At 36.7% G+C, this 25,423-nt stretch overlaps 1 protein-coding gene across 3 annotated transcripts in view; it reads right to left on the bottom strand.

The window, feature by feature from the left end:
• The window catches only part of LOC150105848 (NADH-cytochrome b5 reductase 3-like), a 147,184-nt gene that overhangs the window by 88,435 nt on the left and 33,326 nt on the right, over positions 1-25,423 (bottom strand). For all 3 annotated transcript variants that reach the window (XM_090393620.1, XM_090393621.1, XM_090393623.1), the window contains exons 3-5: positions 24,377-24,471; positions 20,135-20,281; positions 5,197-5,269 (exon numbers count right to left, since the gene is read on the bottom strand). In XM_090393620.1, coding sequence (XP_090249746.1) covers positions 5,197-5,269; positions 20,135-20,281; positions 24,377-24,397 — 241 coding nt within the window. In that variant the 5' untranslated portion in view covers positions 24,398-24,471. The remainder of the gene's footprint in view (positions 1-5,196; positions 5,270-20,134; positions 20,282-24,376; positions 24,472-25,423) is intronic.

The raw sequence follows: 25,423 nt of genomic DNA, 5'->3' as shown, positions 1-25,423 counted from the left end.
CAATTCCTCACTTACATAAAACAGCTTCACTAACAATGCCTTATCCACCAATGTAAGCATAACAGCAACAAATCTTTTCATAAAAATAATTCTGTTCGTCCCCAATAACTGGGAATTTGCACGCATTCATCATGAGATGCAGCGGTACACCATGTTTTATAGAACTCTCATTTGCATGTTTTTGCAAATGAGGCATGTGGTACAGTAACCTTTATCGGCAAAAATTTGAACTAAATTTTTTCTCCCCACCAAAAAAAAAATCTCAATCCTTGCGATTCACTTTTATGCAAACTACACTCTAATATATCAATTTTTCTGATTTTTATGAATTACCGAAATATTTCGGGACTTATGGGACACCCTGTATTTGTATGTTCAATTAATATTCTATGTTCTTATTCAAATTACAGTAACCCTCAATGATTGAAGCACAATGTGCTTGGATCATTGAGGGTTACTGCCCCAAAATCAATATCCCAAAGAGATATTGATTTTGGGACATTGTATGTAATTCTCTTTCCTTGAAAATGCTTCAGTTACTGTTAGGCAAAATAGTGAAAATAGTGTTAGGCAAAATAGTGAAGTGAAATATTCAATTTTTTTTCCCGTCTGTCTTGCTAATAAACCATTAAATTTCTTTATTAACATCCTGTATCACTGCATAGCTTTCAACTCCAACTGCTGGCTTATACATATTTTAGCATAGGTAAGTTTGCAATTAATCTTTGTTTCAACAATTCAGCATTTAAAGAACTTCATCTTGAGACTCACATGATGATGTTCTGCTTCTCAGTAGCCTACCTGTTTAACATGACTCCTATTGCATCATCAACAGACCAAAGGATAACTTTGTGCAAGTGCATATGCGTAATGTAACACACTAAATTTTCTGAATATTCACTTGAGACTATAATGAAATGATAATGACATATATGTAACAAAAAATATAGAGAAATAACAATGATACAGGAACCAACTTATTTGACATGTTCCTGATAGCTAAGTGCAATGACAAAAAAAAACTGTCAAAAATGGTGGCGATAAGTTGATCCACACTATAATTCTACATCTAAAATACTATGCACTAATGCCAATAATACCAGCAAATTAGCTCCAGAGAGAGAGAGAGAGAGAGAGAGAGAGAGAGAGAGAGAATACATTTTGCCTTAGTTTGTATGAGGCTAGTATATCTGCTAATTGCATACCAGTTTGTAGTTAACAGACAACATGCTAGTATGCGTCGTATCTGTGTTGATATGCTGGATACAAACTAAAGCAAAATTGTGTTGCCTAGTTATGACTGTGGTGAAATGAGGTGGAGAGCAAGGATTATGAACGATATGCTGGCTGAAATGTGTGAGGAGATGGGAGTACAGTTTGTTAATGTGTGGAATGAGTTTGAAGGACGAAGTGAGCTGTATGGGAGCGATGGACTGCATTTTTTGAGTGGTTATGATGTGAGTTGCTTGGAGAGACTGCAGCTGGAAGGTAGAGAAGTGAATAGAGAGAATGAATCAGATCGGGAGGGGAGTGATGTGGAAGAGCAGGAGAATAAGACAGGAGAGAGTGAAGAAGTGGATATGAATGGGGAAGTGAGCGGTATGAGTATAGAAAATGAGAGATGGGTGTGCAAGAGGCTCAGGGTTGACAGGGGTATACAGTGTGAGAAAGGTGGATGCTCCAAGAGGAGGTGAGAGCATGTGTAGGCAGGAAAGGAATGGGATGACCAGGGATCAAGAGGAAACAGTTGGAATTGAAAAGGATTCTAAAATGAAGACACAGAAAGGGAAATGGCCCCAGCCTAGCATGGAGAGATCACATCGAGTGAGTGGTATCAGTGGAACTAGCTGTAGATCCAAAAATGAGCTGTTGTGTTTGAATACCAATGCTAGAAGTATAAGAAATAAGGCAGATGAAATGGTTGCACTAATTGCGTCTGTTCACCCAAAGATTGTTGGAAGAGGATGACATCCTGTCAGGAATAGAGATGGAAGGGTATGATGTGTTTCGTGAGGACAAAAGGGGTAAAAAGGGAGAGGGGGAGGAGTGCTATTGATGATAGAGAAAGAGTTATGTCCATACAAAGTAGAGATGCAAGATGGAAATAGTGCCAGTGGTTTTGAGGCAGTATGGTGTGAGATAGAGGTGAGGGAATCAAATACTTGGTAGGATGTTGTTATAGACCAGGTAATGTGGATGGTGGTGATAGTGAAATGTATAGTCAAATTAGCCTAGCAAATAAGAAAAGGGTGATCATTATGGGTGATTTTAATTATGGCAATACAGACTGGAATGATGAGATAGCAACTGGAAGTAAAGAAAATGAGTTTCTTGAGTTTTTGAGGGATAACTACCTCAGGCAGTATGTAACACAGGGCACACGAGGATTAAGAGTCTTGGATTTGGTCATCTCATCAGAGGATGTAATTATAAATGAGGTGTCAAATCATCCACCAATTGGTGAGAGTGACCATGAAGTGATTACCTGGGTGGTTTCCAGCAGTGAGAGGACCCCTGTGAGAAGCAAGTATATGTGGAACTACAAAAGGGGGTGATTATGAAGAGCTCAGGAGACAGCTTGCGGGTGTAGCGTGGAATGAAGAGTTAGCAGGAAAAGAGATAAATGCAACTTGGGGGATTTTCAAAAACTATCTAGTGGATGCAATGTCTAAATGTATTCCAAGGGTGAGGAGGTTAAATAAGGTAGGTGTGAGATGGATGAATAAAGAGATTAAGCATGCGATACAGAGAAAAAGGGCATTGTGGAAGAAGTATAAGAGAAGTGGAAATAAAATCTATTTCATGAGGTCTACAAAGACCAGTCAAGGAGGGTGACTTGCTTGGTGAGAGTAGCTAAAAGAGAGGTATGAACAGCAGTTAGCTAATGAAGCCAAAAAGAATCCTTGGAAGTTCTTTCGATATGTAGATAGCAAAAGAAAGAACGATTATGCAAGGATGACATTGATTGGAGAAAATGGTATAAAGATAGCTGCTGCAGAATGTGTAGTGGAGATACTTAATGAGCAGTTCATAAAGATCTTTCAATCTTGTGAATGTGACTTCATGGAGAGATTGACTGTAAGTGAGCAAGAGGTGTTTGGGGAGTTGAGTAAACTAGATGTAAATAAGGCTGTGGGACTTGATAATATATCACCATGTATTCTGAAGGAATGTGCCAGGGAGTTGACACCTGCCTTGACATATTTTTTTAATAGAGTCGTGCACTTGGTCAAGTTCCTAAGGAGTGGAAGGAGGGCAAGATTGTGCCACTTCATGAAGGAGGTGATCGAACTCAAGCATCAAACTATAGGCCCAGGATCCAGGGTTGGATCCAGGCCCAGAGAACCAGGATCCAGAGTTGGGTTGACAACAATGGTATTATCTTTGATGAACAGCATGGATTTGCTAAAGGGAGGTCATGTTTTAGTAATCTGCTTACTTATTACAATAAAGTGACTGCTTCCTTGGACAGAGGAGAAGGATACACAGTAATATACTTGGATTTCGCAGAGTATCTCATGATAAGTTGACAGTCAAACTAGAGTAGATGGGGTTGGATATTAGATTAGTGCATTGGATTGGAGACTGGCTATCTGATAGGTATCAACAAGTTGTGTATGGGGGTGCGATATCCAGGAAAAGGAAAGTCACTAGTGGAGTACCTCAGGAGTCTGTTCTAGGGCCATTACTGTTTAATTTGTATATTAATGATATTGGCAAAGATTTGGATGGAGATATTCAGTTGTTTGCAGATGATGCAAAGTTGGGACGAACCATAAAGAGTAGTGAAGATGTTGTGGCCTTGCAAGAAGACTTGAATAAATTGAATGATTGGGCACCGAAATGGGGATGCGAGTTTAATGTTGCAAAATGTAAGATTTTAAAATTTGAGAAACAAAGATGGGATGCTTGGTGAGAATATATTGTTGGAGGTAGAGGAAATAAGAGATCTGGGGGTGATAGTGGATAAGGATCTAAAATTTAGGGGACACATAGCCAAAATTGTGAAGACAACACAAAGACTTCTGGGAATGATGCGGAGGACACTGACATGTAGAAGTTGGGAGATTCTTGTTCCATTGTATAAGACTTTGATTAGGCCGCACATGGACTATTGTGCCCAGATTTGGTCACCTGGTTTTCAGAAGAATGAAGAGATGTTGGAAAGGGTCCAAACACACTCCACTCAAAGTGTGTTTGAACCGTGTCTTAAACACACTCAAAGGAGTTTGAGTGTGTTTAAGACACGGCATGATGAGATGTGTGTTTGATAAAAGGACTGACCTCCCAGATGAGTCTTTGACTCCATGAGGTTTTGGGATAATAATAATAATAATAAAATGTATTCTCTCTCTAGAGCTAATTTGCCCTAGATTTGCTGGTGTATGCACCTTTTTAAAAAGCATCCTTGTTCAATCTCTGCCCACTTCTGACTTAACTTGGCAGCAGATGAAAAACTCCCATAAAGGTTTTTCAAATCGATGGAATTTGAACTGAGTCCTTTTTGACAGAAAGACAAATGTTGTATTATTATTGCAATATGTGAACTAGATAATAAACTGAGTTTATTGCCATTATCTATATATAACAATCTAAATTAAGTGTTCAGCTATATATCTATGCAGTTTTCAACCAAAGGGATTATTTTTTAATTTTTTTCTGCCCTATAATCAAGTTTATTAGAGACACTTAGGTTTACAAGCATCATACCCTAATGCTCATACACGAAAATAATGGCTATTCATATTAATATATTAGGTTGATTACACAGAAGAAGTGTGTACATATGTGTGGAGGAGGGAGAGGGAGAGAGAAAGAGAGAGAGAGGGGGGGGGGCTCAGTTAGTAATGGTGATGTATTTCAGCAGGAAAGATCTGGGTTCAAATCCCATCTAGGAAGTAAGAAAGATTTGTAAAGGCCTTTCAAACAAAGTGAATTAGCCAGTCTCATAGAAATTATTATCTTTTTTAACTCCTGGAAACTAAAGTTTCTCACCATGAAAGCCAAATTGACACAAAACTGATACGCACAGCAGATGATGTAAGTGGGATTAACTGTCTTATCACAGAGTAATTAGGTTTATAAGAAGTCATATTATTTGGCTATAAAATTCCACAGAATGTGAAAAAATATATTTTATATCAATAATAACTTACATACTCATAAAACAGTTTTTCAGATAGGTTTAATGCTTACCAACGGGTAAACCTAGAATATGCTCTGCAGTTGGAAGAGCAAAGCGAAATCTCCTGGTGTCATGACTCAATTCCTAGAAAAATATCCAAATGGATTTTTAAAACGATTCTGGTATAATTAATGGTAAATTATTTGATTTATTCAGATATATTCACAAGATTTTTTTTTTTTTTAAACATTATCCCTAAAATGTATTAAAGCAGTATTTTATTCATTTGCAATGAAAAAATTTTCTAACTTACACATCAAGATGTAAGTCAATGTACTGACATGGATCCACATATGTACATTAATGCTTAGGAGTGAATGACTAGCAATGAAGAAACATGACTGTATTATGAAAAACAAAGAGACTTTAAAATTAGTATATGGAGAAAAGGTTAATAAAGAGTAATTAGAGAAATGTTTGGTGTGTGGCATAGCAAGAGAGAGAGAATGAAGACAAAATTGAATGCAAAAAGTGTGAAAGAGGAAGAAACTGAAGGTACTGTATGGAGATATCGTGATAAGAGGCATAATTAATAATGTGATGAAAGAACATTTCTTGGTGTGGAGATCAAGGATGTTAATGAAGCTGTTAGTCTGTAGAAGGGAGAAATGAAAGAATTGATTGCTTTAGCAGGCACGAATGATTTGAAAGATGAGAAATTATATGAAAGAAGCAAATATGAAGAGTGAGAAATAAAAGACTAAGTATTCTGCCTTGGAGTTACACAAGGGAATGGGGAAGAAGGACAATGATTGCTAATGAGTCAATGAAAAGTTTAAGGAGGATAGATGTGCGGTAAATATGATAAACAAGAATTGTATGTGTGTGTGTGTATAAACACACACACACACACACACACACACACACACACACACACACACAGTAAAACCCCATTTTTACACTTTCCAGGGGACTGATGGGAGAAAAAAAAGTGTAAATAGCAGGGAATGTAAAAAACATAAAAAAAAGACTAAAACATGATGTTCTGCTAGTATGTGACTTGACATACTAGATTACAAAATTTAATAACTGAAAATAAATGAATTTACAATTACTTACATTTATCTATTTTAAAAAACCCTTTAATTGTTGATTGTTTTTGCTTTTTCTGCACTCATAAGTTCCACCTGCCTCTCCACAGTGTATAAGGCATTAAATGCCCCATCATCTCCTGATGCACTTGCAATATACTGCCTAAAAACAGCGATAGCTTCCATTGCTTCTTTACTAGTAGGGAAGGTAGGTTCTTATTTTTACTATTATTCAGACCTCCATGGAGTCAAAAGATTCATCGTGGGAAGTCCTTTCTAAGAAACACAAGTCTATCAAGGCTCATCGAGGAAGGTCCCTCCTAGGAAACACAAAGTCTATTATACCACTCCTAAAATGCATTGACCATTCTCGCTCTCACCATTCTATCAGGCAATGCATTCCATGGTTCAACCACCCTCCACGCAAAGAAATCACCCCTCACCCTCTTTCTCACAGTTTCCTTTCGGAACTTCCAGGGATGGCCCCCTTTGTCATGACTCCTTCCTGCTGTTCAACCAAGCGAAAGAACTCCCCAGTGTCAACCCTGTAACCACCTCTCAACAGTTTAAAAGTCTCAATCATATCACCTCTCCTTTTATCCACCAAACTCTGCAGTCCACACTCCCTCAGCTGATCCTCATAACTCACATTGTACAGTCCTGAAACCATCTTTGTTATCTGCCTCTGTACCCTTCCCACAGTTAATTTATCCCCTTCAAATCCTGGGGACCAAATCTGAGAACAATAGTTTAAGTGTGGTCTGATCAGAGTCTTATACAATGGAATGATAACCCTTTTATCTCTACAGGTCAGTGTCCTTCTCATTATTGCAGAAATCCTCTGTGTTACCATCACTACCTTTGCAATATGTCCCCTAAATTTCAGGTTTCTATCAATCATCAACCGCAGATCTCTTGTCTCCGCTACTTTCTCCAGTTTAACTCCTCCCATAGAGTATGCAGCGTCCCATCGATATGTCCCAAACCTCAGGACCTTACATTTTGCTGCACCAAACTGACACCCCCCATTCATTTGCCGATCTATCTAGCTTATTCAAATCCTCTCGCAGGGCTACCACATCTGCACTATTATAATAATCCTTCCCAGCTTCGCATCATCCGCAAACAACTGAATATACCCTTGCAATCCACGGACAATGTCATTGATATAAAGGTTAAACAATATAGGTTCCCAGTACTGACCCTTGTGGGACTGCACTTGTAACCCTCTGTAACTTGTAACACCTTGAAACTGCCCCACCATTCCCAACTCTCTGATACCTATCGGACAGCCAATCATGAATCCAGTTGACCAATCTGACATCCAGACCCACGTGCTGCAACTTAAATATCAGCTTATCATGTGGCACCCTGTCAAATGCCTTCGCTAAGTCTAAGAAAATTGCAGTATATGCCTTTCCCTCATCTACTGTTCTTGTAACTTTATTATAAAAGGCTAGCATATTGCTAAAACAAGAGCACCCCTTTCACAAATCATGTTGACTCTCACAGATAACATTACCCTCATCTGCCCAATGCTGTATACGGTCCCTCACTACTTTCTCCAAGATCTTACTAACTACTGAGGACACACAAACTGGCTTATAATTAGACACTTCTGGTCTGCTACTGCCTTTATGCAATGGCACTATCTTACCTTCCTTCCATTCCATGGGCACCTTTCCCGCAGCCAGACTTTCACTGAAAAGCCAGGTCAAAGGCATTGTCAATTCCCCAGCACATTCTCTCAAAACTCATGGTGAAATACCATCCAGTCCCACAACTTTACTGACATCCAGAGTACTCAGTACTTGGAACACACTCTCCTCCTGCACCTCTAAATTTCGAACCTGCCCTATCCCTCTAGTATTCAAATTGACTCCTCCAGGATGAAATACTCCAATAAAGTGTTCGTTGAACAATTCCACTATGTCCTCTGCATCAGTCACTCTGTTCCCATTTTTATCCCACAATGTCATTCTTCCACAGTCATTTCTCCTACTGGCCACATAACTAAAAAATTCCCTAGGGTTTTCCTTCAATCTAATGGCCAATCTTTTTCATATTCCAGTTTTGTCTTCCTTACCATACTAGTCACTCTCCTGGCCTGTGTCTTATATTCTTCATGCATCTTCTCTTCACCTGTCTCTTTATATCTCTTCCATAGCCTCTTTTTCACATGCAGTTCCTGTTTAATATTGTTTGTCATCCACTTTACTCCAAATTGTGTCCTCTTCTTCACTCGTGGAATACAGCTTACCATTGCTGCTAACAAATATTCCTTCACAAAATTCCCAAGCACTAATGATATCCCGGCTTTCCAATTCCTCCCTCCACGAAACTTCCCCAGAATCTTGATCACAGTCTTCTTCAACCACTTCTTCATCAAGGTGGTTGGAAAGGATGTCTTCAACACTTGGTACCATTGATGTGATCACACACTAGCATCAACATAGTCGTGAAATGAGGAAGACTCATCCATCACATACCAGTTGCTGGGCTCTGACATGTCTTCTTCTTCCTCCTCTTCCACAAACGTAACTCATGCCTTCCGGAAACAGTTGGATATGGCTTCAGGAGTAACATGCAACCATGCTTTGGCCATATAATCATGGCATCAAAGATTGATATGGTCATCTGTTTTGGATCCATACCATTATCATGCATAAACACAGCTTTTTCAACCAGCATTTTTCTATATTTCCATTTAAATGCATAGATGATGCCCAGATCTAATGGCTGAAGCTCACTTGTACAATTAACAAAGTATAATTTGTGAACTTGTACTTGTACAATTTCACAAACTGTGGTTTATTCACTGATATCTAATATTAACGAGTAAAAACTGTTACTTGGTAGAAGTGTAAATGTGATTTCACAATTTGTGTATGGTCCTTGTTCACGATTTCAATACAGCACTGTGAATGTGAAATCACATCACAACACGTTACAAGTGCCATGAGCTACTGACAGTTTAAAATTACTGATATGAAAACTTCACGGTATCAATTTGTACTGTGATTGAAAAATCACGGTATCGCTCATCGCAACATCTGTAGTGATGAGCCGTGATGGCAGAAACGAAATTACAGCCAAAAGCAATGCTAGTTGGGAACAGAAATGTGCAGATTTCTTCAGAAATCGATTTGAATGAGAGGAAATTGATTCGAAAATCAGAGTTGCCAATCGAGAAAAAACTGCAAATCATGGGAAATAACGTCCACATGAAGTTGTTAATGGTGGGAAAACAATATATTGTAAGAATAGGCCTTAAGACGGGACCAATGGAAAATGATGCGAATGGCAGGAAAACATAAATTGCGGGAACAAAAAAACGGGGTTTTACTGTATATACACACACACAAAACGGACTGTATTTGAATGGTTTTTGGAGTTAAATGTTTGGAGAAAGTATTGTTCAGAGCACTGGTTCAGAGTTCAAAGCTGGAAGTAGAAATTCAGGGAAACAATAGATATTAGGAAGATACAAGCAAGTGTCTAGCTACCCTTGGGACAAATAAGTGCAAGTGCAGAAATGATCATGAATGGCAAGGCACAGATTCCCAGAGTTTGAATATGAATGGGTTAGTAATAACATCACATAAAGGCAACTATGAGCCTGAAATATATGTATATGAATGCCAGGGGTGCTTAAGGGTCAAAGCTGTATAACTGAGAGGAGACTTCCACATAGCCTTTAAAGGAATCTGGAGAACCGACCAGGGCTTCTGACCTAATGTCCAATCATCACCTTCTCGTGGTGCACCCTGTTGGGTATCTACTTTGATACTGAACGAACGAGGATGGGCTGGCAATTTGGGATTTAGCCGAACAAATTGTATTCTTACTGGCTTAAACCAATATAGAAAATGATGGTACAACATGACAAAATTTCATGCTGGCTGGGGCGTCACCCGGTTAAACAAGGCCCCTGTTGTTTTTGCCAGGAAACCAGGGCAAACAGCGAAAAGTCAGCTACTGGAACAAATCTGAAAGCACACCCCCAACTCAACATCACCAGAGTTGAAAATTGGTACTATCAACATAAGAAACCCGAATGGCAAAGAAATGGAGCTAGCTGAGGAATTAGATAAGTACCAGATCAACATAATAGGGGTAACTGAAACAAAAAAGACAAAAACTGGAGAGATCTTTCTGAGCAATAAATACAAAATGTTATATTCAGGAAATAAATCAGGAGGCTAATCTTCTTGAATGGCAGGCAGTCTCAAGTAGAGTGATGTGGGCAAATATCAGAATGAGGAACTGGACAATGAGACTTATTTGTGCCTATGGTCCCACAGAAGGTTCTACTAAGGTAGAAGTGGAGGAATTTTTTGACGCTTTAGAAAAAGCAACTGACACAATGAAAAAGGAAAAGTTGGTCATTGTTGGGGATCTAAATAGTAAATAGTAGAGTAGGAAATGATTGTGAGACATACAAAAATATTTTGGGAAAATTTGGAGAAAAGAGCAAAGCTAATAATAATGGCAAATATCTGTTGGATTTCTGCTCAGGACATGGACTGGTTATTACTAACACCATGTTCCAACATAAAAATGTGCACAAATTCACATGGAGAGAAGAGGCTAGGAATAAGAAAAGTCTCATTGACTATGTTATTGTTGATAGTGATGTTTTCTCCCTGGTGCAGGACACAAGAGTGTACAGAGGATTTGAAATTGGAAGTGATCACTATTTAGTCTTGAGCAGGATAAAATTGAATTTCATATTGAAAAGAATAACATGTAAGAAAGTTTTAAAGCGAATAAAAGTTCAGCAGCTCTCAGATGTGAACTGTAGACTAAAATACAGAAAGATTATTGAAAAGAAAATGAAAGAGTTTGAGAACAGGAATCAAACCTTGGAGATTCAGTGGCAAACTCTGAAGAAAACATTCATTGATTCTGCCAGAGAGGCATGTGGTGAGGTTGTGTGCAAGAATAAAAAAAATCAGAACTCCCTGGTGGACACAGGAAGTTAAAGAGGCAGTGAAGGAAAAGAAGAAAGCATATCAAAAGTTCCTGGCAAATAAGTCAGCTTTTACTCTTACAGAATACAGAGACAAATGTAAGAAAGCTAAACAGTGTGTAAAACTAGCTAAACAAAAGTCATGGGAGGACTTTGGTAAGAATATAGAAAATAAATATCAAGAAGGTGGCAAAATATTCTGGAGGTTGTTGAAGAAACTTAGGAATGGAGGAAAGAGTGCTGTAAAAGGAGTTAGAGATGATAATGAGATGATGAGAAACTTAGGAATGGAGGAAAGAGTGCTGTAAAAGGAGTTAGAGATGATAAAGGTGACATGAAAACAGGAGAAAAAGATATCCTTGAAGTATGGAGTAATTACTTTGAAAAACTGCTAAATGAAACAAGCAGTGATGACAGCACAGTGATAAAAAACACTGACCAGGCATGCAGTCAGGAATACATATCCATACTTGAAGTAGAAAAAGCCATCAAAGGCTTGAAATGTGGAAAGGCAGCTGGAGTAGATGATATTCGACTAGAAATGCTGAAGTATGGTGGTAGAAAAGTCTTACAGTGGCTGCACTGCATAGTTCAGAAAGCCTGGACAGAGGGACGAATTCCCAATGATTGGAGTAGAGCTCTCATAGTATCCATATATAAAAAAGGAAATAAAACTGAATGTGAGAATTACAGAGGTATTTCCCTACTGAGTGTTCCTGGTAAGATCTATGCAAGTATACTTGAGAAACGGTTGAGAAGAATTGTGGAAGAAAAGCTTGGTGAAGAACAAGCTGGATTCAGGCCAAATAGAGGCTGTCAGGATCAGATCTTCACTTTACGACAAATAATCGAGAAAGCATGGGAATATAACAAAGATCTGTATTTAAGTTTTGTCGATTTGGAAAAGGCATATGGCAAGGTGCCAAGAGAGAAGCTATTCAATATGCTGCAGTTATATGGTGTCAATGGGGCATTATATCAAGCAATATTCAGTCTTTATTTGAGTTGTAAGTCAGCAGTTAGAATTGAAGGAAGTACAGGAAGATGGTTTAATGTTAAATCTGGTGTGAGACAAGGATGTACATTATCCCCTCTGTTATTCATTATCTATATGGATCACATTATGAAGGAAAGTGGTATTAAACCTGATATCAAAATTGGAGATGTTAATGTCAGCTCTTTGCTTTATGTGGATGATGTTATACTTCTAAATAAATCCGCTACAAGTCTGCAAGATTCTCTGACGAAATTCAATTGCTGTTGTAATAGATATAGTATGAAAGTCAGCAATAAAAAGACAAAGACAATGAAAATAGGCAGAATCATTGAAATGTCAACTGTGTTGTGAATGGAGAACCTGTGAAACAAGTAAAACATTTAAGCTGCTTAGGCACGATTTTTACTGAAGATGGTAAATTAAATATAGAAATACACAACAGTATCAGCATAGCTGGTATGGTGGAAGTCAATTGAATAAATTCATATGGAATAAGAGAGAAATTAGTCGGAACACTAAATTAGCTGTATACAAGACAGTGTTCAAACCAGTTTTAATTCTCTTTTCCAATATGGATCTGAGAGCTGGGTCAGAAGTAAAACACTTGACCAAAGACTAGAGACTGCAGATATGAGAGTTCTGAGAAAGATTAGAGGCGTGAACAGATGGCATCAATGGCAATATCATATTAAAAAGGAGGATATTAGGAAAGAACTTGACATTGTCAGCATCCAGGAATGCATTAGCAGAGCTAATCTCAGGTCATATGGTCACTTAAATAGAATGGGAGAGGAAAGATTAGCAAAACAAGTGTTATCTGCCAGGTTGGCAGGAAAACGACCCAGAGGAAGACCAAGATATAGGTGGATTGATACGGTACAAAGTGCCTTAGATGATAGAAATATAAGATCTGATAATGTTGGAGTCTTGACAAGTAACAGACTGATTTGGAGGAAAATTGTAGATAGGAAGTTAGTAATGATGTAATTTTTTCATGTAGTACTGTCATATCCTGTACACCCCTTGAGGGTACATGGCAAGAATTTGATGATGATAATGATGAATGCCAAATGTATTAGAAATAAGGGAGGAAGAAAGGAAGTTTTGACATTAGTGAGACCTGGCTGGCAAAAATTTATATAGTTACCGGTATAGAATGTAAATGTTATTGTATTTTTAGAAAAGATGGAGAGAATAGGACAGAAGAAGTATTACTAACAACAGCTGAAGAACTTCGACCAACAAAAACTGAAATTAAGGTAGATTTTAGATCTGAGGGAGGGGATTCTAGAGGAAGACATGGATACTGGAATAATATAATAATTTAGTTTAATCCTTTATCCCAGTGTTAACAAACAAAGTTTGCGCCTGAAGATACTTCAGGACTGAGCCAACTCATAGCAAAGCAAAGGTGGACCAAGTTCTCACCTCTCCTGTCTCAGTATCTCCCATAATGCCAAGCACATCTCCTTGCGGATATGTATAATGCTATGCATTAAGGGAAGGGCCACTACCCAGACCGGTTTCAGTGGGAGCCAGATCCAGAAGAGGTGATACTAAGACAGAAGCAATGGAGAGGTCATATTTACCTATATGAGTTTGGCTCCCACTGACGAGACCTCAATAAAAGTCGAAACCTGTCTGGGTAGGTAGTGGCCCTTCCTTTAATGTACAGCATTATACATATCAGCAAGGAGATGTGCTTTGCATTATGGCAGATATTGAGACCAAAGTGATGAGAGCTTGGTCCACCTTTGCTATGAGTTGCCTCAGTCCTAAAGTATCTTCAGGTGCAAACTTTGTTTGCTAACACTTGGATAAAGGATTAAACTAAATTTATTATAGTCTAACCAAGTGGAAAATAAACTTTCAACATGGATACTGTGTATTGACGAATTAGCACAATGGGTGCAGGTCGAACAATTATCATGGAGGGATGGTATATTTAATTGTTGAATGAAGATTTTTATGCTTAATAACTGTGGATATCTGTCAGTCATATTTTATATTAAAACTGAGTTACATGACTGGCGATCTCATTCATCAGTCTCACATAATGTCATGCTGAAAAATAGGTTACTATAGTTTAGATGAAAACAGAAATAACAGGGAAGGTGAGAAGAAAGAACATAATAGGAAACACAAGAAGGAATTTTGAATTGGGATTTGTTGATGTAATATTTATAAGGATTAAGAAAAGATTCTCTTTTCCAATATGTCCTTTATGCAATTTTAAGTTCTAAGATAGCCATCTAATTTTAAGCCTGTAGTAGTGAACAAGGCCATTAGGGCTTGACAAAGCCTAAAGTTATTTCGAAAGGATATCAATCTCTAGAAACATTCTTTGTTTCACGGAATTCATAAACTGATATGATGTCGTAAAATGGTGTTTAAGACAACAATGTCGTTCCACACGTTTACAGAATACATCTTCTTCAATCTTTTGGTTCTGTCCACTGCTGGATGAATCCCCACCCCACCCCGGTTTTCCAGGCCACTCGGTTTACTGCATATCCCATCCATCTCACTCCTGCAACCTGTTCCAGTTCATCCCTCCATCTTCTTCTCAGTCTTCCTCTTTTTGCTCCATCCATTGGTCTCCACTCTGTTGTTTTTCTAGTCCATCTTCCATCATTGAATCTGGCAATATGATCAGCCCATATCCACTTAGCCTGTTTAAAGTATTTTACAATATCCGTGACACCTGTTTGAGATCTTATCCAGGTATTTGTCGATGTTGTGTTGTTCTCAGCTTTTTGTTTAGGGCTTCTGTTAAAGTCCATGTTTCTCCTCCATATGTTAGGACAAGAAATATGCACTGATCGAAAGCTTTCCTTTTTAGACTGATAGGGATATCTCTTCTAAATATGTCTCTCATTTTCCCATAAACCATCTATCCAAGGTGAATTCTTCGTTCAATCTCTTTTCTTTGGCAGTCCTCAAAAGATTTCAACTGGCCGAAATATACATATGAGGTAACTTGTTCTATTTCATGGTTTTTCAACTTTGACAGTTCTTTGGTTTATGTATTTATTCATCATTATTTTTAATCCAATTACTCTGGAGGCTTTAATTAGCTGATTTAGCCTTTCTTCCAGATCTTCAAGATTATCTGCTATTAGGACATCATCATCTGCAAATTTCAGATGCAGCCTTTCTCCATTTATGTTTATTCCTTCTGTTTCTCAATCAAGGATTCTAAAGAATTCCTCTAATGCAGTTGTAAATAATTTGAGAGATATGGTATCACCTGGCTGGATGTTTTTTGTATTGGAAACTTTTCACTGTTTTTATATAATTTAATTACAGAAGTTGCATTATTGCAAGTTATGTTTTAGAATTTTTGTGACGACTTTAATATGGTGGGGAGTAGGCTTAAAGTCTGTAGTTTTTAATTTCTTCCTTACTGCCTTTTTTAAAAAATTATTATTAGGAGTGAATTGTTCCATTTTTTTTTTGGGAAATTTTCTCTGTTTTAGGTATTTATTAAAGAGTGTAGTCAGTTTTAAGAAGTCCATAATTCCATCTTCTTCTGGGTTTTTCCATTCTTCGTTTTCACAATGTCATTTCCACTTTACCTTGTAAGATCTCAGGAGCATTGTATTCTTCCTCACTCAAGTTATCCATAGTTGATTCTTGGATGCCTAGTTCCTTGTCTTCATAAAGTTCAGTATAAAATTCCTGTATTCTTTTGATTATTGCTTCTCTATTTATTTATTTTTTTATAAGTTCACAATTATTTCCTCTTACAGCAGCTATTTCCTTTGTTCCAATTGAATAATGTTCGTCTTAGGACCTTCATATTACTATTGTTTTCTACTGTTTCTTTAATTTCCTAGTATTATATGATCTAATTTCATGTTTCATCCTTTTATGTATAGTTTTACAAATTTCCTCATATTCTATTTTATTGGTATCATTCAAATCTCTTCTTTTCTTCCAGATCTAAGGTTAGTTTATCCTCTCTTTGGTGCCTTTTTACACCTCCTATTTCTAATGCACAATTCAAGATAGATTTTGTTAAGATTTCCTTAGCATCATTAATGGTAGTGGCTGTGTTTAACTTCTTTAGTTCATTTTTGAATGATTTTCTATAACAGCTTTTGTAATAGAAGTTTTGTAGATTCGCTAAATTGGACTTTTTTTTCTTAAGAGCTTTTTCCGTTCTTCCTATTTTTTGTTGATCCTTACTTTTGCTCTTACTAGCCTGTGATCAATTCCAGTATTGAATCTACTGAGCACTTTAATATTATTTATTATATGTCTTTTGTTGGAGAGGATGAGATCTATTTCATTATAGGTTTGTCAATTTTGAGCTTCTCCATGTCCATTTTCGGTTAATTTACTTCTTGAAAAAGCTATTCATAATAAAGAGGTTATTTTCTTCTGGGAATTAAGTAAATCTTTCTCCTCTTTCATTCCTCTGTTGCATTAAATTTTTATTGAATTTGAATCCAAATTTACCGATGAAGTTCAGATGGTCATCTCCGATTCCAATCTTGGCATTAAAGTTGCCCATTATAATTATGTAGAATTCTTTAGAATTATTTAATGGATTCTAATGTAACAGAATACATAAGGAACAATAATCTGATGGGAGCTAAGTTCTATAACATCATACAGATGTGTTTTGTATACAAATATATATCTTAGAGATTTATATCATTCTGAAAACCTTGTTGATAGGAAAAAAAGTAGCCACTAAATTGTATTTCTTAAAAATTCTGGAAATGGGTTCTAAGATGCCAGAAATGTATGGGACTGGACTCACCATACTGTTTCCTTGTTATCTGAACTAAGATTATAAGAATTAAAAAGCTGCTGTGTAGGCCTTTCTGAGAAACCATTGAGTTTCATATATCATTTGCTGTTTACCTCAACGTCTGAACTTAAACTGGAATTAAAGCCTCTCTATCTAAGATATGGGAAAGTCTTATTTTTTTTATTCACAGATCAATAATTTTTTTAAAATAGCTAATGATTAATTAATATTGCAATATTTTATCAGTTATAATAACACCACTGTTTTATGTATAACACCACAAAGCTCTTACATTTTCAAACCAATCCATGCTTGTGCTCTACTTTGTAATTAACTATTTTGCCACTGATGATGGCTTGTAATATTCAAACTGAAATATGTGACTTATTCCTTGTTTTTGTGTTAATTTAAAGAAGGTCCCCTGTTGTTTTCCTCAGCGAACCATGAAAAACCAGAGTCAGCTACTGGAACAAATCTTAGACCATATTCCAACTGAACATCAGTAAAGATTCTCAACATCAATATAAGCATTGGAACTAGCAGAAGAACTGGATAAGTATCAGATTGACACAACAGACATTATTACCAAAACAAAGAAGACCACGACAGGTAAGATCTTTCTAAGCAACAAATGCAAGATGTTATATTTAGGCAATAATAATCAGGGAAAAGATGGAGCAGCTATAATATTCAACACTAAATATGAGGATAATATTCTCAATTGGCAGGCAATATCAAGTAATGTTGGCAAATAGAATGGGTAACTGGACAACAAGACTTATTTCTGCCTATAGTTCCACAGAAGGATCTTCTAAACAAGAAGTGGAGTAATTTTCCAAGGCATTAGAGAAGGCAGCTGACAACAAAAAAGGAAAAGTTAGTCCTTGTCTGAGATCTCAATGACAGAGTATGAAATGATTACCAGACATATAGAAATGTTTGGGAAATTTTGCAGAAAAGAGCAAAGCTAATAATAATGGTAAAAACTTGCTAGACTACTGTTCAGGACATGGACCAGTCATTAATAACACTATGTTCCAGCATAAAAATGTACACAAATTCACATAGAGAGAAGATGCAAGAAATAAGAAAAAAAAAAGCCTCATTGACTATATTATTGTTGATAGTGATTTACACTCTGGATAAAGATACAAAGTATACAGAGGATTTGAAACTGGAAGTGATCATTTAGTTTTGATGCAGGATAAAATTGAATATCATATTAAACAGATAGGGTAGGAGTGAAATGGATGTGTAATCTTGTTAAGCAAGAGATTCATAAGAAAAAAGATGATGTGGAAGGAATATTGTATGCATAAAGATGATGCCAGTGATGAAAATGATAAGAAGCAGGCCAGAAGAGTTACAACTATTCTACAGAAAGCTAAGTCTAAGTATGAAAATAAACTGGATCGGCATGCTAAAGACAACCCCAAAGAATTCTACTGTTATGCTGCAAGTAAAAGAAAAAATGAATATGAAAGAATAACTCTCATAAATGTAAATGGTATGTGGGTGACAGATGCAGACGAAATTGGTTAATTAATGAGTGCTCATTTTTCTGAAAGCTTTCAACTGGTGTATGCAAACGCCAAGCTCGCTGCTACCTCTGTCATAGGATGAAGAAATACAGATGTATGAGGAGAAGGTACTAGAGCTGTTGCACAAACTGAATAAGAATTCTGCAATAGGAATTGATTTTATATCAGCATGGATGCTATCATATAATTTGAGTCTCAGAACAGGGAACATTCCTCAGGAGTGGAAAGAATGTATAGTAATTTTATTGCACAAGGATGGTGCCAAGATTGATGTACCCAACTATCGCCCCTATCAGTATATTTGGAGGGGGGTTGGGGTGAAGACTTTGGAAAAGTTAGTTAGGGCTAGCATACAGAAATGGGTTGACAGTGAATCAATACTTTATAATGTACAGGATGGGTTTACAAGGAGAGGTCATGTCTGAGCAACCTGCTCACATTCTATAATAAAATTACAGAGTTATTTTTTTTGCTCATATTTTCACTCGTAGAGTGGTACATGGCTGGAATGGATTGTCACTGAAGGTGGTGGTGAGTGAAGATAGTATGAATAGTTTCAAGAACAGATATAACAGTTGGCATAAGTAATATGTGACATCCCTCCATTTTCTCCAATATTTTTATGTATTTGTCACTTTTCATCATACCCTCAACAGTCACAAGTGATCCTGGACCATCATGCGTAAAACAACCCCAGATCATCTTTTTAGCTAGGTGTTCAGGAGCTTGTTGAAGGTGGACAGGAGAAGTCTTCTCAGCTGCTGATTTGCAAACATAGGGTACTTGCTCTCCGTGGACAAAGAAAGGGCTCTCAATCTGAGAATATGACCTTCTTCCAATTCTCAACAATCCAATCTTTGTACACTCTTACCCACTGGAGCTTCATTTTCTGCATAGCCTTGATCAAGAGTTGTTTCTTTTTTGGTCGGTGAGCAGTCCTCCCTGCTCCCAACAATGTTTGCAGACTGTCATGTAAAAAAAACATTAATCCCACTAGCTTCCAAGTCTCTACGTCTATGGCACACAATCTTGGATTCATTTTGCTTTTCCTAACTAGTAAATGATCTTGAGTAAGTAGTTTTCTTTTTTGCCCACATTTTTTCCTTTCTGTCAAGAGAAAAGATACCCATCTCCCTAAATCTCTTCAAAATCACATTAACAGTGCCCAATGAGTCATGAACGTGTGCTGAGAAAGAGTACATATTTTTAAACACTTACTTTCAGATATATCCATTTTACAGCTACACCAAATGAATAAAGCACTACGAATATCAACTTGTTTACACTATTAAAAAAAGTACAACACTATTAATAAATATTGTAGTTAGTTAAAACACACAGCACTAAACCAAAATAATGAACTAAAACTAGTAAACCAAAACCCAAACCAAAATTATTGTGAATTAAAACAAAAACCAAACCCAAAAATTTGATGAAAATTCGAGTTGTTTGGATTAATTTGTTTGCTGCTGTATGTATTTTATTGTTTTACTCATGAATGAAGATTACAGGAAATTAATTGGAAGATAAAACTAGAAAATTTTATAGTAATAATGTGCTATGGTTATTCTTTAATAACAACTTTATTTTTAAATAAATTTTTAAAATTTTTTTTATTTGAACACTTTACATGTTCCATAACTCACCTTTTTTTCTATTAGCCGAAGAGAATATTTCACTTCAGGATCTTGCAATAATTTTGGAGGTCCTTTCTTTTTCTTTTTTGTTAAGAAATAGCCAACTATAATTATAGTAGCAACAGCTGCTCCAATTCCCAAAACAACTGGCACAGTCTACAAAATAGGAAAACATAAATAACATGCATTATTTAAGAATATGTACTATCATGATAAATGCAATCACTTGCAATCTTTTTTGCAAACTAGTATTAAAAAGCTGCTTTGTTTGCTCCCCCACCTCAAAAAAAATCATATGCTAAACAACTGCTGCTATCTGCAACTTGTCTGTGGGTGGTAACAGGGTGCCAAGACCAAAAGTCCACATTTGTCAGCATTCCGGTGACCTGATCAGTGTCTGTAAACAAGCACCTTATTCTTTCAACCTGAGAACAGTGTAAATTTGTATGGAAGTAGCGGGGGTATTTGAATGGTTTTACGATTCCCCCCCCCTTAAATTACTATATATAAATAGTGCTTTTATATAATCATTGTACTGTGATTCTACAAGTTCACCCCCCTCCCCACAAATTACCATATTATTATTATTATTATTATTTCATTCCTCCATGGAGTCCAAAGACTCATCGAGGGAGGGCACCTGCTCTACAACTCTGTCTCCACTCAATTCACCAACTGACCGCAACTATACCAACGCCATCTACTGCCGACCACCACCACTGGTATTTCCACAGACCTTCCATGCATCACAATCACAAACATCCATGCCCACGGCAGGATTTGAACCAGCAGCCTTTTGACTGGAGAGCGGATACGCTAACCACTCGGCCAGCACAGGCTGGCATATAGATTTGTATAATAGTGATTTTGCGTGATAGCCGGTTTTACGATTCCCCCCCCCCCCCTTAAATTACTATATATAAATAGTGCTTTTATATAATCATTGTACTGTGATTCTACAAGTTCCCCCCGCCCCCAAATTACCATATTATTATTAATATTATTATTTCATTCCTCCATGGAGTCCAAAGACTCATCGAAGGGGGGGGCACCTGCTCTACAACTCTGTCTCCACTCAATTCACCAACTGACCGCAACTATACCAACGCCATCTACCGCCGACCACCACCACTGGTATTTCCACAGACAATCACAAACATCCATGCCCACGGCAGGATTTGAACTAGCAGCCTTTTGACTGGAGAGCGGATATGCTAACCACTCGGCCAGCCAGGCTGGCATATAGATTTGTATAATAGTGATTTTGCGTGATAGCCAGGTTGGATTATTATTATTATTATTCAGGCCTCCATGGAGTCAAAAGACTCATTATGGGAGGTCCTTCCTAAGAAACACAAAGTCTATCAAGACTCATCGAGGGAAGGTCCCCCCTGAGAAACACAAAGTCTATCATACCACTCTTTAAACTCATTAACCATTTTTGCTCTCACCACTCCATCAGGCAATGCATTCCATGGTTCAACCACCCTCCATGCAAAGAAACCACTCCTCACCCTCTTGCTCACAGTTTCCTTTCGTAACTTCCAGGGATGGCCTCTTGTCATCAGTCCTTCAGCACGTGTTGGCAACCAAGAAAAGTAACACTCAACATTTCAACTTACATATCAAGGTCATCATCAGGAATACATGTGCGCATGCACGCAGACACACATACAAGCTACACTGCAATATATATATATATTGTGATATAGCTTGCCTGTTACAGTTACCTGTATAACTGCTTTGAAATAATGAGGGATTTATTATCCCCTTAATTAAATAATTAAATGATTAAAAAAATTAAAAGCTGAACTAGATCAATTGCTACTGAACAGTCTTATTTTAAGTTCTGTCCACTGATCCACTTTTTTTTATGTTGGGTTCTGCCATCTTGTTTTCTAACATTCTATATCTGAATGCTATATGGGTTTTCCAGACTTTTGGAAATTCTAATCTGTCATTCTTGTTGAGGCCAGGGTGATGAATCAACATCTCACAAGCTACCTTGAATTTTCTTTTAAACCATGTTTTGATGCAGTGTGGAGACTGTGCATTTCCAATTAATTCTGTGACATGTTTGGAGAGCATGATTGGAAAGGCTTGTTTTACCATAAAGATATTTAACGTGTCATTTGTGTTCATCTTTCCTTTTTGAATTGTGCATTGTGCATCCTGTTTCTCCTATATAGGGTAAGTTACAGGTGTACTGGATTTTGTAAACTCCTGGGTGGGCAAGGTAAGGAACGAGATCTTTGGATGAGCTAAATATACTTTAAAAAAAATTATTTTTTTTTTTTTTGGGGGGGGTATATGTTCCTTAATATTGTATTTATGCAGTGTTCTATCCATTTTTTTCGATATCCCCCTTAAGATACAGTATGGCTATTGCATTTTTATAATTTTTTTTTTATCTTTAGTAGTTGACATGAAGTATCTTGAGAACTGTTTTTTGGTTATAGCAGTTTAGGGCTCTGTGACTGAGGGTGCTGATGATCTGTAGTTTTTGATGGTGGTATGAATCATTGTGTGTGTGTGTGTGGGGGGGGGGTTACAGTAGACTGTGAAGGAAAGACAGTATGAGGGAAGATGTGTGACAAGCGCATCTAGAAAAGGAACCGAGTTATTGTTTTCCATCTCAATGGCAAACTGGATATGTTTATATTGTTTGTTCAAGTGGCCCAGGAATATATTTAATGTTTGGTAACTATGGGCCAAACAGCAAATATATCATCAACATATCTGAGCCAAACTTTGGGATTTAGACTTGCTGAATTTAGAGCTTGTTGATTGAAGTCTTCCATGTAAAAGTTAGCTGTGGGAGGGGGAGCCCATAGCAGCACCTTTTTTGTGGATAGAAATTATTTTGCCACATGAAACAGATGGAACAAACTATGTGAGCAAAGAGATCCATATGGGGAGAAATTTGTTCTACAGGAAAACGATCATGTTCACTGGACATTCGTAAAAGCAATTATATCAGAGATGACTAATAAATCTTCGTTGTTAAGTGTGATATTTTTAATTCTGTTCATGATGTGCTGTGTATTCTTTATGTAGGAGAGGGAATGACCTGCCAACTCCTTGAGTGTTGCACTAGTTTCTTGGCAAAGTGATAATTAGGGCTGTTGATTTCTTCAACTATCAGTTGCAGTGGTGCATTTGTTTTGTGTATTTATTGCATTATACACACAGAATTTATAGTCTGCCAAAAATATACAAAACAAATGTACTGCATGCATCAAGGAAATAGCAGGAAAAAAAAAAACGTATGCAGTGTTATATTTTTTATGGTGCAAACAACTGCAAAAACCATGCTTCTGGAATTTTTTTCAACTTAATTTTTATAGGAAAAAAAAAGGACCCAAATTTGTTTAATACTTTTTTTTTATTTAAATTATAACACTAATAAATGAAATATAATAAAAGTAAACAACAAAGAAAAATTTGAAAAAATATTTACATCCACGCAAGGTACAATAACAGTGAATATCTTAGCTATTCTTAAATTTGTATTTGTCAACATTGTATATGTCAAGTTTATTAGGGATGCATAATTTAAAATTTTACTATATATTTTAATATAAATTTAATGATATTTAATAATATACACTTTAAAATAAACATTTTAATATACATATATACATGATACACAATCAGTACAGAAGCAGCAGATCTTTGAAAATCACAGTCTAAAATGCATGCAGCACATCCGCATGACAACAGTATATAGGAATGTGCCAAAGAACATAATTATAAAATACCAAAGCTCACTTGATTTGAGAAAAAAGTGTGCTCAGAAGTTGGGAGAATATTGGCCATTCTGTTTGGGAGAATTAGCAAAAATACTGACACTCCACCCAGGCTGACACCTGATGAGATATTTGCCTCACTGGTGAACCAGCACAAAATTTTTGAAGCCCTGCCCACAAAAAAGGCATAAGGCAGAAAGAGAAAGTGATCATAGTCAGTCTGTGTATTAAGAATTACCCCCCCCCACTGTTTCAGCAGATCTTTAGCATTATGAGGATTAACAAAAGAACAAGATTAATGACTTGACATTTACATTGATATAAGGTAATGCTCAGGTAATGGCCGGAAACAACAAAACCGAATGTGTATGACCTGAACTGTGTATTGTATATTTCTAGCATGTTTTAAGAAGAATTAACTAATTATGGGGGAAAAAAAAGTAAAATAAAACTTTATTAAGAAGCTTTACTGGTAATATTAGAAACACTAAAAATTTCTTACCTTCTGAATATGATTGGTCATTTCTTGTATTTTAGATTATTCAATTTCTTACGAATATGATTCTCAAATTCACGATAAGAATATTTGAAATAAACCTTAAAAAAAAAATATATATATATAAATAAAGCTAATAAGTAAACCAAATAATTTCTTTACTTTCTAAAATTATATACTACAATTTTATAACCATTACACTGAATCATAGATGACAAATTTATCTATACATACAGCTTGAGGCCTTAAATGAAATAACTTACATAACATTTGATTTCCTTACCACTAATATTCCAGACCATAAATACTGGACTTAGTGGGCAGACATATTAGAGGTGAGACGTGTAAAAAAAAAAAAAATTAAGTGTACGGAGAAAGATACAAGATATCACACCAAAAACACACTACAGCTAGGCTCTTAATATTAGACAACCAAAATGAAAAAGCATCAAAGGAAGAACTGACACCACTGCTTGCTACTTGATTTATACAGGTGGCAACTGCAACATTATTAATAACTAAAACATTTATTTTATGACTAACATAAACTAACATAACATAAAATGACTATATATATAAAACTGATAGAAACCTGAAATTTAGGGAACATATTGCAAAGGTAGTGAAGGTAACACAGAGGATTTCTGCAATAATGAGAAGGACACTGACTTGTAGATATAAAAGGGTTATCATTCCATTGTATAAGACTCTGATCAGACCACACTTAGACTATTGTTCTCAGATCTGGTCCCCAGGATTTGAAAGGGATAAATTAACCGTGGAAAGGGTACAGAGGCAGATAACAAAGATGGTTTCAGGACTGTACAATGTGAGTTATGAGGATCAGCTAAGGGAGTGTGGACTGCAGAGTTTGGTGGATAGAAGAAGGAGAGGTGATATGATTGAGACTTTTAAACTTTTGAGAGGTGGTTACAGGGTTGACTCTGGGGAGTTCTTTCGCTTGGTTGAATAGCAGGAAGGAGTCATGACAAGGGGCTGTACCTGGAAGTTACGAAAGGAAACTGTGAGAAAAAGGGCGAGGAGTGGTTTCTT

The sequence above is a fragment of the Typopeltis vanoorti genome, chromosome 6 (genome assembly GCF_054136105.1).
Source record: "Typopeltis vanoorti isolate ZY-2024b chromosome 6, IOZ_Tvanoo_1.0, whole genome shotgun sequence".
Classification (NCBI taxonomy): Eukaryota; Metazoa; Arthropoda; class Arachnida; order Uropygi; family Thelyphonidae; genus Typopeltis; species Typopeltis vanoorti.
This window is presented reverse-complemented; position numbering and strand designations above follow the sequence as displayed.